The sequence below is a fragment of the Saccostrea echinata genome, unplaced genomic scaffold, assembly GCF_033153115.1.
Source record: "Saccostrea echinata isolate AGI-Se365-2 ecotype Australia unplaced genomic scaffold, CSIRO_AGI_Sech_v1 ptg000047l, whole genome shotgun sequence".
In the NCBI taxonomy this organism is placed as follows: domain Eukaryota; kingdom Metazoa; phylum Mollusca; class Bivalvia; order Ostreida; family Ostreidae; genus Saccostrea; species Saccostrea echinata.
The window spans coordinates 10848242-10861341 of NW_026889796.1; the positions used below are offsets into that span (position 1 = coordinate 10848242).

Consider the following 13100-nt stretch of genomic DNA (forward strand, 5'->3'; position numbering starts at 1 on the left):
TGCATCATGCATAGAAATTTAGTCTGTTCATTTGAAAGAATCGCAGAGGGCTCAAAAGTAGTCTTTTTTGGAATTTATTGTATAACCAATATGTCTTATTAATAAGTGTATGTGTAAAGAAAAAATCATTAATTAGTATGGAAATACGAAAAGGTGAGTACGGTATAGAGATGGCAGGTTGACGAAGTCTGAATGAAATGTGATAATTGAAAGGATGGTGTCAAACATATTGATTCAGTTACAATAATCTAAGTGACATTTTGAGACGCTCTGCTAAGATATATACGATGTGTTAGAACAGATAATGGCGGCGGAAAAGGCAAAGAAATTCCAGCAGGAGGGCAACCAGAGGGATGTAGCTGCGTACGCCCAGAATTATGGGGCTCACAGAGAGGGAATCACGATGAAAGAAGTGGCCGATTACTACACAGAGTGGGCGAATTCTAATAAATATGACGTGGTAATTAGTGGTTAATAGTCTGCCATTAGAAACTTTTTTCTCCAAGATTTTTGTTATAAGAAAAATACTTTTCATAAATTGTAATGCAACACTAGTATATAAAAAAAATCTTAGATGTTTGCGGAGTGTAAATAAAAACTTTAAGGAAGGACCTCTGACCCCTTAATTAAATCATATTCGGAAAATTGTTGCCTTTAGACTTTTGTCAGAAAAAAATAGTACCAACATAAAATTTTGAGTATTTCATTTTACTACTGTAAAATTAAATTTGAAGAATAACTCACTCATATCTCAGACCGTAATTTACATGATATATAAAACCAGAATGACCTGTATGACTTTTATTGTGTATAGGACCTGGGACCAGACCGATATCGTGGACCAAAGCTTGCTGCTGAGACTCTTTGTGACCTGATTTCGGAACATCGTGAAAGTGTTCGAATTTTAGACATTGCTTCTGGAACTGGATTTCTTGGACAAGAGGTTACACTTTGATTTTTTTTCAACCATAATTAACTTGACTAATTCTTCCTACAGTAAGCATGGTCTTAAATTAATTTTAACAACTTTGAATTGGGAAGGTGCTGAACTTTTTTTTAGTAACATATTCGAGATTTCAGTGCAAGACATCTCATTATATAAGAATTATCTTTGTAAGAAAAGATGTTTAAATATATGCATAAAGAGTACTAGTATTGTTCTTTAATTAGTACAGTGCGTCCTTGCTTTGTAGCTCTGGGACAGGGGGTTTCGCTCAATCGACGGCTTAGACCCTTCAGAGGGAATGATTGAGGCGTCCAGGAAAAGAAATGTATATTCCAATCTCATCTGTGATTTTATGAGTGAGAAAATGCTGAATATTCAAACAGGTACATGTGTTCATATCATATCATGAAAAGTATATGTGAATATTTACGATTATTTTGAATATTCTTAAATTTGGTGGAAAAAATTAATTAGTATCTATCTTAAGGAAGCTCTAAACCACAGGCACTTGTTTCGTATACGGGGCACCCCCTACTTATTTTTACCAGGTTGTCCCGTATACGAAACAAGTGCCTGAGCTCCAAACACTAAAATGAAAAAAAAGGTTTTTTGGACTTTGAAAAAATTAAATTATATAAAGGTGTATACATATTGAGTTTATCTAGTTTATTTTCAACATAGGGTGCCGCACCTGCCATATTTCTCCTGGAAAAATGTTCAAAGACAATGAAGGATAGATAGTTTTCATATGACAGATTTTTTCTCCGAGTTATTTCCCTTGGCCGTCATCTTGGTGGTCAACCTGATAATCTTTCCTCTTTGTCTTACCAAATCTAAGAAGGTGTAGCAGAAATATTTGGGGAAAAAACTTTATAGAATAAAAATTATGAAATAAAGGAGGCTTTAACAAATGTATATTTTTCAGAAAAACAATGCTTCTTACCCCACAATGGCCAGTATAAAAAGTCATAGTTGGTTGAATAATGAAGGAATATGAGCATGTTGACCTCCAATATGGCGACCAACGGGAAATAACTCTTGCTAATTTGGGCCTACTGAAAACTATCTATAATAGCGAACAGAAATCACCCTTGTTTATTTACATTACGAAATTACCTGCAAATAACGTTTTCAATTACTTTATCTAATATAATGCTAAGAATATTTTAATCTATTTCCAAATGGTTTATTTACTGAAAATTTCCAAGTTGTTCAATTTTACATCAAAGGGCAGATCACTCTAAGTGCATAAATGTATCATGGAATTAGAACTCTTCGGTGAGCAGTGCTTAGAGCTTCCTTAAAATAACTTTTTTTTTAAATTCTAGATACTTATGATGCCGCTGCGATTGCTGGTGGTATGGGAGAGGGTCACATTCCATGCAATGCTCTGTATGAGATGATTCGTATAGTAAAACCTGGTAAGTTGTTCTTTCTGATTTACAGCAAAGTCCGATTGAGGCATAAGTTTGTTACATACATACAATTATTTCTGCGATTGGTGAGTTGCTGGTTAATAATAAAATCTTTTGACTCACTATTACTGGTTTAAATTAAAACCTGATGAGTTTTTCTTTATGGTTTTTCAGTGGTGAAATCTGGTTTATAGTGTAAAGTTTTTTTGTGACAATTATTTTAATCAGAAAATAAACATGGGATATGAAAGTGTAAGAATTTTCCGTAAGAATAAACAAACCTGGTAATCGGATTAAGGACAATGTAAACTACCAGGAAGTTTATCTATCTTGGGAAACAGCAGAGACATACAATATGTCTTTGGAAACAGTAAAGGAACATTGCTAAAAATATTAAAGTTTATGTTTCAATTACAATTTATTTTATAAAATTCAAGGATTTTGTACAAATTTATTGAATAACTTGTTTACTTGAATCTGATTTGTCTATTTCATATGTAAATGAGCATTATTTATTTTACATTATAAAATACGATCTACGGCGCTCTTCCAAAAAATGCCCCTATAGGATTAACTGTACGACTCACAATTCTCAGTTAAATAAACTCTTTGAAAACGACTATTTGTCTCATTGGCTTACAACAGTAAACATTGTGAGTTGCTCTTTCTGAGTTATAGTAAAACCTTGTGAAATGCTTTTTTTTTGTTTGTCTGTTTGTTTGTTTTGTTTTTGTTTTTTTTTTGTGGTTTTTTTGTGTTTTTTGTTTTTTGTTTTTGTTTTTGTTTTTGTTTGTTTGTTTGTTTGTTTGTTTGTTTTTTTGGCTGGTTTAGAATCTGTTGAGTTGCTCTTTTTTATTACCGTATATACTCGCCTATAAGTCGGTCCGCCTATAAGTCGGTTGTATTTTTTAAGCTTCAACTAGAGTGATTGACCCATTATAATACCAATCATTTTATAACTCGCATACAAGTCGGATAAAGAGTTTTGGACCAAAGTTTAACTCCCAAAAAACCGACTTATAGGCGAGTATATACGGTACATGTAATAACCAAATCAAAGAGCTCTATCGTAAAGTTTTTTAATAATGTTTTTTTTCCGGTTTAAATTGTAAAAATAGTGCTGTTTGTTTGTTGCTGTTTTTCCTGACACGTGATTTTGAGATTGAAAATGTTTGTGGCAATTCCAAGAGATGACATCGTCGTTTGATTTATGATATTTCCAAGTGGTTACATATTGTGACTGTCATCTTTGTTTTTATTTCCAGGTGGTTCCATTGTGATTGTCATTTTTGTTTTTTACTTTCAGGCGGTTACATTGTCATTGTAATGAGAGAAGAATATCTAGAACATGTACAGGATTATAAAGACAGACTAGAACCATTAATGAAAGAATTGGAGACTTCAGGCAAATGGAGGAAACTAGCGAGAAAAGTTGTACCAAATTACTCTTTCCAAAATAATGGTGTCATCTTTATGTTTCAAAAATGCTAAACCTTATAGACTGTAAATTTCTTAAGTATGGAGGTATATTACGTGGTCCCGTTTTACATAAAAATTTATGACTAAAATCAAACTGTTATTTTTGGATATTACTTTCTTTTCTACGTGAATTTAAAAAGAATGAAGAACGATATATGTATGCATATAATTTTTAATAAAATCATTTATTTTATAGGATTTTACTATCAGGTAAATTTGTTGGTCTTATAGTCGTAAGTTCTTTTGTAAAATGTACTACTTATTTGTCGTTTGAGTTTAAAAAAAACTGAGTTAACAGTAACAATATATTTGTTATTGTATAAAATGTATCTGAGGTATATATTTTACAGGTTTATATCAATAAAAATATGGTTGAATACGAGTATTTGTCATATCCACATTATGTTGTGCTGTAATGTAATAAACTGATCTCGATTTCAGTTGCCATGACAACAATAGCATATTTTCTTTGTACCTTATAAACCGCAGAAGTAGTCTTCGAGTATTTAATTGACACATCTCCATACCATCAAGAAAGTACAGCGATACTTGTAATAAGCATGTACGTATGATCTGTTGGTGGTTATTATATTTTCAGTATATTGATAACAATACCCGGCGATATTCAGAGGTCACTTAGAGGTCTATTGTGACGAACAGTAATTAATTTTCTGTTTTGCACATGATAGCCATCAATTCCTTTGTGTGTGTGTGTGTGTCATTTACAGACAGGTAGACTGCCATATCGGCTAAGAGTTGTTTTATATATACTATTCTATATACTATATGTTTATAATATTATATGAACATTACAGGCAGTAACTTTGTTTAGTCTTTGTTTAGTCTAATCTGCTCTCTAAATTTTCTACATGAAAATCAATACATTCAGCTGGTCAACATTGAATTTCTTGCATGTAGATCCTTATTATCTTTATTAATAAAAAGATATCACGCAAGCAAAATCTTAGATACTAGGTAAACGATTTTTCTGATAAACTAGCCTGTCTTGTGAACAAAGAATTAAAACAACGGCTGTACAAATTGCTAGGGTACGTTCAATAGAAGATAATTATGGTGACTTTTATCAACATCTGTCAGCTATATATTACGTTATTCGTGAAGTGATTTTAAACTAACGAAACTGCTGAACATCGAATAGCAATAATTATAGTAAGAAACCAGGATATATGATAGGAATTCTTTCAGAAAATTGATAGTTAGATATTTTTCTTTTTAAATTTCGAAGCGATCATCTGTTACATAATCCGAACTTATAATAGATTCAATAGCTATACTTAAGCGCATTCTGACCCCCAAAGACCTTAGAATCGGAAATCGTCATCTAATGAATGATGAAGGTGACGGAATCAGCGAGGTTTGCCAAATGCTTAGAATCGGAAATCGTCATCTGGCTGATCATGCCCTCATACCATCTTTCCTCTCTGGAAATATTTTGTAGTATCTTATCTCTGATGAAAGATCTTCTTATCACATATGAGAATATGTAGTATAGCAGAATGTATACGTTATATATGGTTTTTTTTTTTTGGAATTTGTCACAAGCCCTGATTGTAATGGGGTTTTTGTTTGGTTTATGGTATTTCTTTAATTTGTCACACCCACCCACCCACCCTCACACACACACACACACCCTCTCTCTCTCTCTCCCACACACACACACGCTCCCACTCACACACACCCACACACTCTCAATCTCTCTCTCCCTCTCTCTATCCCACTCACACACAAACACCCATACACACACACTCTCTCTTTCCCTCTCTCTCTCTCACACACACACACCCTCCCTCCCACTCACACACATACACACACCCTTACTCGTATTCGCCTGAAACTCACTACATATGACTTAACACCTGCAACACACTACACCATGTTCTAGGCATGATAGAGAATAACAAATTTCAAATTTACATAATATCACCTATTCCTTTATTACTACGGGGTTTAAAATTCCGAAAATCAAATATTATAAGATTTTGTTATTACACCTGAATTCAACTACACGTGATCACGTGATCACATCAATCTCACTACATGACAGTTTAGCGAGATACACACAGGAAACTGACTACCTATGATTAAAAGTCTTTTGTTCAGCGGTAATTTATATAATTGTTGGGTGAAAGGTATTTTATACTTTAACCCCCTACCAAACTTTCAGATTTTTTGTTTAAGAATCTGTGAAATGTGACCTCTTCTCAGACGCACACATGATTCTCACTACGTGACTGAGTAGTGGAATACATACATGAATCCAAGGACTTTCAAGTATTTCGGACTTTATTACAATTTCTCTTCAAAAAAACAAAGTTTATGCTAAGTGGTTCCGTCGTATTAACCAACAAACGGGATTCTAATACCATGGCGTATAGTGATGGGAAAATACAGTACATGAAACCAGATACACTGGGGAAAAAAGCCCCAACACCACTCCTACATGCACATACATTCTAAAAAAATCATGCTGTTTTTGTTTTATTTTTTCTCCTTCTTTGCCAATATTATTTCTGGCTACCCCCTTTTAAAACGTCTCTTCCTGCATCCAAACCAGGTACTAGTGTATGCATTTATTATAGACACAGCAATAAAATAAAATCAAGAACTTCAGCTTGTGTTGAAAAATATCATTTATTTGAAAGGAAGGGAATAAAGGCTCAACCAGGATATATGGATAAGTAGTACCGGTAAATATTTTCATACGCCAAAGGGCTGAAGAATTAACGTACAAAGAATATGAGTAAATTTGGAGAAATTTTATGTACCGTAAGAATTTTTTGGTAAAATGGTGGACATGTAGACAGGTGGACAGGATGACAGGTGGACAGGATGACAAGTCGACGGGTTGACAGATTGTTTGGTTGACAGGTCGACGGGTTGACAGGTCGACAGGTAGACGAGTCGACTGGTTGACAGGTCGACAGGTAGACGAATCGACAGGTTGACAGGTCGACGGGATGACAGGTCGACAGGTTGTCTGGTCGACGGATTATAATCTCCAGTTGGTTTGAGCACTAACCCTAATCTCTCGGGTGGTTTGAGGACTTACCCTAAATCTCTCCTTTGGGTTCGAGGACTAACCCTAACCTTTCCGATGGACTCGTGGACTAACCCTAAACTCTCGGGAGATTTCGAGAAATAGCCCTTATCCATCAGGTGTGTTCGAGGATTAACCCTAAACTCGGGTAGGGTCGATCAATCGAGTGGTTTTGCAAGACTTAAGTAATGTCTTGTGTTTGTTCGCAGCAAGACAAAGCTTATTAGTTCGAGAAGAAGTTATGAGGGTAAAAAGAATACCGAGAGGTGGTCAACTTTCAACCTGTCAACTTTTGTTTTGAGCTATAAAGGAAACCGAACGGGTATCAACTGTTGACTTTTGTTTTAAGTGAAGATAGTGTCCCAATTTGGTGTCAACTGTCGACCTTTGTTGTGATAGATAAGATTTAGCAATATGATGTCGACCTGTCGACCTTTATTTTGAGGGATAAGAGTTTAGGTGTCAACTGTCGACCTTTGTGATGACGATACAGGTTAAGTGTCAAATTTTCAACCATTTAGGGAAAAACTCTTCTTGTGGAGTATTTTTTTTCTTGTGGACTATATGACGTAATAAGGCAAAACACTCACTTTTTTGTGTTATAAAAGGAATTATTTCTTTCCTTGATTTAAATTTGAAAGATGTTAGTTTTACGGATCTACTTTTCCGTATACCCTAGTTGAACCGGAATAAATAAAGAGTAAACAAAACCTTATGAATAAAAAAATTGCATTTCACAAATTTAACGTCTTGGAAATCCACTTTCTGGGAAATATTCTATCTTTCATTACGTGTATGTAATACATGTAATTAATCAAAACATATGCAGTCGTAATATTTAGATTCTTTCTTAATACATGTGTTTGTCGTAAAGTTACGAGAGATCGTCTATAGTATGAAAATTCTTGATACGACAATTTTTATGAAACTTTGATGTTCTGATAGGGTCACTTGCTTCCTCATCCCTCGTACTTGGAATGAGTTTGCAATATGGACTATGCCCTCGCATTCATCACTCTCTCTGTCGCTCTTATGATCAATCAAACGCTTACCGGTGTGAAAAAAAGTTTTAAAAATTAATGATGTTAATGGTGTAACGAACAAGAAAAGAATGTATTTTCACTAAGGTTTCAGGTCTACACGAAAATTCATATTATATTCTCCTTCACTTGGTTTATGCTAATATGGCACATACAGAATTTTAAAAAAAAATCAATTGTTAAGGTTATGGCAGGTGCAATTCCTAATAAATAGTTCATAGTAGTAGTTAATTATATATAGTTAATCGGAATAATTAGTCATGCCCTTAAAACATGGTAAGGTTATAACGAGATTCTTTAATCGAAAAATGGCCTTAGTACATGGAATCTTGCACATGTAACAATGGAATGGAAAGAATTTGATTTTCGCATTATCCCTCCCTTTTTAAAAAATTCTTTTTTTTTAAGGAAAGCATGGTTCGAATTCATATCTTCGACCACATACATGTACAATGTAAATATATTCTTATGTCAACTGGCTCATCACAGGCCCGTAGCAACGGTTTTAAAAGTGGGGGGGGGGGGGCTTTCACAAAAAATCTGACAAGCAAAAAAAAAAAAAAAAAACTAACCAAAAGTGGGGTGGTGGGGGGGCAACTTTCTTAAATTATCTGACAAGCCAAAATAAGAAAAAGGTAATTTACCGTCCAAATCCGAGAATTTGCCATGCAGTGCTCGACCTTACAACTTCAAAAGGTGTTGGGGGGCACTATACTCAAAAAACAGTGGGAGGCCCCCCCCCCCCCTCCGACCCCGCGTTCTACAGGCCTGCAACGGAATGGCAAATACAAACTTAAAAGGATAGGTGGATTTAAGAGTCCTGAAAAAGCCTTTAATTGAAGTTATGTAAAATGCTTATTTCTTTAATTTCCATAATGTAAATCACCGATGTCTTAAATGTGTATTCTTGCCACAGATATAAGTTCAAAATTTTAACAAGATATTGCAATGTTCCTCTTAGTAGAAGTGAACGGGGCTTAAAACATCATCTCCAAGAACAAAACAATTCTAATCCCAAGTAACACTCTGACAATCTGACACGCGGAATTGCTTTGGTATTGACATATAGTGTCAAAAGACAGTAGATCAATGATCTTATTTAAAAATAATGCTAAATTACCACCTGATATATTTTGAAAGAATGTTATATAACTTGTTGAAAATATTGGTACCTTTATGATACTTACTAAAAATTCAAAGTAAATTCAAGGCAGTCTGATTTCTTCGTTTTCGAGAAAAAAAGGACTTTTCATATTTAAGCAAAATCCCGGTATATTAGAGTGAGACCCCCCCCCCCCCCTTCCCTAAATACACATCCTAGAGCCATGCTTCCCCAAAGAGCCATACTTCCCCCTTGGAGGTTCTGCTGTAGGAGGAAGGCTCATTCTAGAGCCATACCCCCCCCCCCCCAGCTCGCAAAAGGCTTGCTGTAGTGTGAGACACCCCCTCCCCTCTATAATCACCTTACTGGAAAGGAAAAGAAAATAGATTAATGTTTAGCCTAGTTAAGATCGCGGGTCAAAAAAAAAGAACGATATTATCAGAAGGAATGTCTTAATATGTACATGTAGAAGACGAATGCCTCCTTTTTAGAGTGGTATATATGTAGGTTTGGTATTTTTTAAGGTGAGAGCCACTTTTGTTTCAAAGGTTTTAGCACAATTTAAAAATACTCGATCTTCAGATGTAATAACCTCGGGAAGATTTAAACAAATGCAAGTAAGAAAATGGCTTGTTATTTACAATTGATTTTTATTCTCTTGTGCTTACTCAGTGATTGTGCATATATCAGGTGGTAATTTAGCATTATTTTTAAATAAGATCATTGATCTACTGTCTTTTGACACTATATGTCAATACCAAAGCAATTCCGCGTGTCAGTTTGTCAGAGTGTTACTTGGGATTAGAATTGTTTTGTTCTTGGAGATGATGTTTTAAGCCCCGTTCACTTCTACTAAGAGGAACATTGCAATATCTTGTTAAAATTTTGAACTTATATCTGTGGCAAGAATACACATTTAAGACATCGGTGATTTACATTATGGAAATTAAAGAAATAAGCATTTTACATAACTTCAATTAAAGGCTTTTTCAGGACTCTTAAATCCACCTATCCTTTTAAGTTTGTATTTGCCATTCCGTTGCAGGCCTGTAGAACGCGGGGTCGGAGGGGGGGGGGGGCGCCTCCCACTGTTTTTTGAGTATAGTGCCCCCCAACACCTTTTGAAGTTGTAAGGTCGAGCACTGCATGGCAAATTCTCGGATTTGGACGGTAAATTACCTTTTTTTTTATTTTGGCTTGTCAGATAATTTAAGAAAGTTGCCCCCCCCCCCCACCTTTGATTAGTTTTTTTTTTTTGGCTTGTCAGATTTTTTGTGAAAGCCCCCCCCCCCACTTTTAAAACCGTTGCTACGGGCCTGTGATGAGCCAGTTGACATAAGAATATATTTACATTGTACATGTATGTGGTCGAAGATATGAATTCGAACCATGCTTTCCTTAAAAAAAAAAGAATTTTTTAAAAAGGGAGGGATAATGCGAAAATCAAATTCTTTCCATTCCATTGTTACATGTGCAAGATTCCATGTACTAAGGCCATTTTTCGATTAAAGAATCTCGTTATAACCTTACCATGTTTTAAGGGCATGACTAATTATTCCGATTAACTATATATAATTAACTACTACTATGAACTATTTATTAGGAATTGCACCTGCCATAACCTTAACAATTGATTTTTTTAAAATTCTATATGTGCCATATTAGCATAAACCAAGTGAAGGAGAATATAATATGAATTTTCGTGTAGACCTGAAACCTTAGTGAAAATACATTCTTTTCTTGTTCGTTACACCATTAACATCATTAATTTTTAAAACTTTTTTTCACACCGGTAAGCGTTTGATTGATCATGAGAGCGACAGAGAGAGTGATGAATGCGAGGGCATAGTCCATATTGCAAACTCATTCCAAGTACGAGGGATGAGGAAGCAAGTGACCCTATCAGAACATCAAAGTTTCATAAAAATTGTCGTATCAAGGATTTTCATACTATAGACGATCTCTCGTAACTTTACGACAAACACATGTATTAAGAAAGAATCTAAATATTACGACTGCATATGTTTTGATTAATTACATGTATTACATACACGTAATGAAAGATAGAATATTTCCCAGAAAGTGGATTTCCAAGACGTTAAATTTGTGAAATGCAATTTTTTTATTCATAAGGTTTTGTTTATTCTTTATTTATTCCGGTTCAACTAGGGTATACGGAAAAGTAGATCCGTAAAACTAACATCTTTCAAATTTAAATCAAGGAAAGAAATAATTCCTTTTATAACACAAAAAAGTGAGTGTTTTGCCTTATTACGTCATATAGTCCACAAGAAAAAAAATACTCCACAAGAAGAGTTTTTCCCTAAATGGTTGAAAATTTGACACTTAACCTGTATCGTCATCACAAAGGTCGACAGTTGACACCTAAACTCTTATCCCTCAAAATAAAGGTCGACAGGTCGACATCATATTGCTAAATCTTGCTACAACAAAGGTCGACAGGTCGACAGTTGACACCAAATTGGGATACTATCTTCACTTAAAACAAAAGTCAACAGTTGATACCCGTTCGGTTTCCTTTATAGCTCAAAACAAAAGTTGACAGGTTGAAAGTTGACCACCTCTCGGTATTCTTTTTACCCTCATAACTTCTTCTCGAACTAATAAGCTTTGTCTTGCTGCGAACAAACACAAGACATTACTTAAGTCTTGCAAAACCACTCGATTGATCGACCCTACCCGAGTTTAGGGTTAATCCTCGAACACACCTGATGGATAAGGGCTATTTCTCGAAATCTCCCGAGAGTTTAGGGTTAGTCCACGAGTCCATCGGAAAGGTTAGGGTTAGTCCTCGAACCGAAAGGAGAGATTTAGGGTAAGTCCTCAAACCACCCGAGAGATTAGGGTTAGTGCTCAAACCAACTGGAGATTATAATCCGTCGACCAGACAACCTGTCGACCTGTCATCCCGTCGATCTGTCAACCTGTCGATTCGTCTACCCGTCAACCAGTCGACTCGTCTACCTGTCGACCTGTCAACCCGTCGACCTGTCAACCCGTCGACCTGTCAACCAAACAATCTGTCAACCCGTCGACTTGTCATCCTGTCCACCTGTCATCCTGTCCACCTGTCTACATGTCCACCATTTTACCAAAAAATTCTTACGGTACATAAAATTTCTCCAAATTTACTCATATTCTTTGCACATTAATTCTTCAGCCCTTTGGCGTATGAAAATATTTACCGGTACTACTTATCCATATATCCTGGTTGAGCCTTTATTCCCTTCCTTTCAAATAAATGATATTTTCAACACAAGCTGAAGTTCTTGATTTTATTTTATTGCTGTGTCTATAATAAATGCATACACTAGTACCTGGTTTGGATGCAGGAAGAGACGTTTTAAAAGGGGGTAGCCAGAAATAATATTGGCAAAGAAGGAGAAAAAATAAAACAAAAACAGCATGATTTTTTTAGAATGTATGTGCATGTAGGAGTGGTGTTGGGGCTTTTTTCCCCAGTGTATCTGGTTTCATGTACTGTATTTTCCCATCACTATACGCCATGGTATTAGAATCCCGTTTGTTGGTTAATACGACGGAACCACTTAGCATAAACTTTGTTTTTTTGAAGAGAAATTGTAATAAAGTCCGAAATACTTGAAAGTCCTTGGATTCATGTATGTATTCCACTACTCAGTCACGTAGTGAGAATCATGTGTGCGTCTGAGAAGAGGTCACATTTCACAGATTCTTAAACAAAAAATCTGAAAGTTTGGTAGGGGGTTAAAGTATAAAATACCTTTCACCCAACAATTATATAAATTACCGCTGAACAAAAGACTTTTAATCATAGGTAGTCAGTTTCCTGTGTGTATCTCGCTAAACTGTCATGTAGTGAGATTGATGTGATCACGTGATCACGTGTAGTTGAATTCAGGTGTAATAACAAAATCTTATAATATTTGATTTTCGGAATTTTAAACCCCGTAGTAATAAAGGAATAGGTGATATTATGTAAATTTGAAATTTGTTATTCTCTATCATGCCTAGAACATGGTGTAGTGTGTTGCAGGTGTTAAGTCATATGTAGTGAGTT

The 13100-nt window shown here is 35.2% G+C and overlaps 1 protein-coding gene across 1 annotated transcript; it reads left to right on the top strand.

The window, feature by feature from the left end:
• Positions 1-250: 250 nt before the first annotated feature.
• Positions 251-4055, top strand: LOC133202396 (methyltransferase-like protein 27). The gene is made up of 5 exons (XM_061338214.1): positions 251-460; positions 815-943; positions 1194-1329; positions 2275-2367; positions 3668-4055. The coding sequence occupies exons 1-5, from the start codon at positions 305-307 to the stop codon at positions 3850-3852; spliced, it is 699 nt and encodes a 232-aa protein (XP_061194198.1). The 5' UTR covers positions 251-304; the 3' UTR covers positions 3853-4055.
• The last annotated feature ends 9045 nt before the right edge of the window (positions 4056-13100 follow it).

What these genes read in the sequence shown, in the direction of transcription:
- LOC133202396 (XM_061338214.1), top strand. Translation starts at nt 305, where the DNA reads ATGGCGGCGGAAAAGGCAAAGAAATTCCAGCAGGAGGGCAACCAGAGG. An exon ending in AATGCTGAATATTCAAACAG is followed by an intron (nt 1,330 to 2,274) that starts GTACATGTGTTC and finishes TTTAAATTCTAG; the next exon opens with ATACTTATGATGCCGCTGCG. An exon ending in GATTCGTATAGTAAAACCTG is followed by an intron (nt 2,368 to 3,667) that starts GTAAGTTGTTCT and finishes TTTTACTTTCAG; the next exon opens with GCGGTTACATTGTCATTGTA.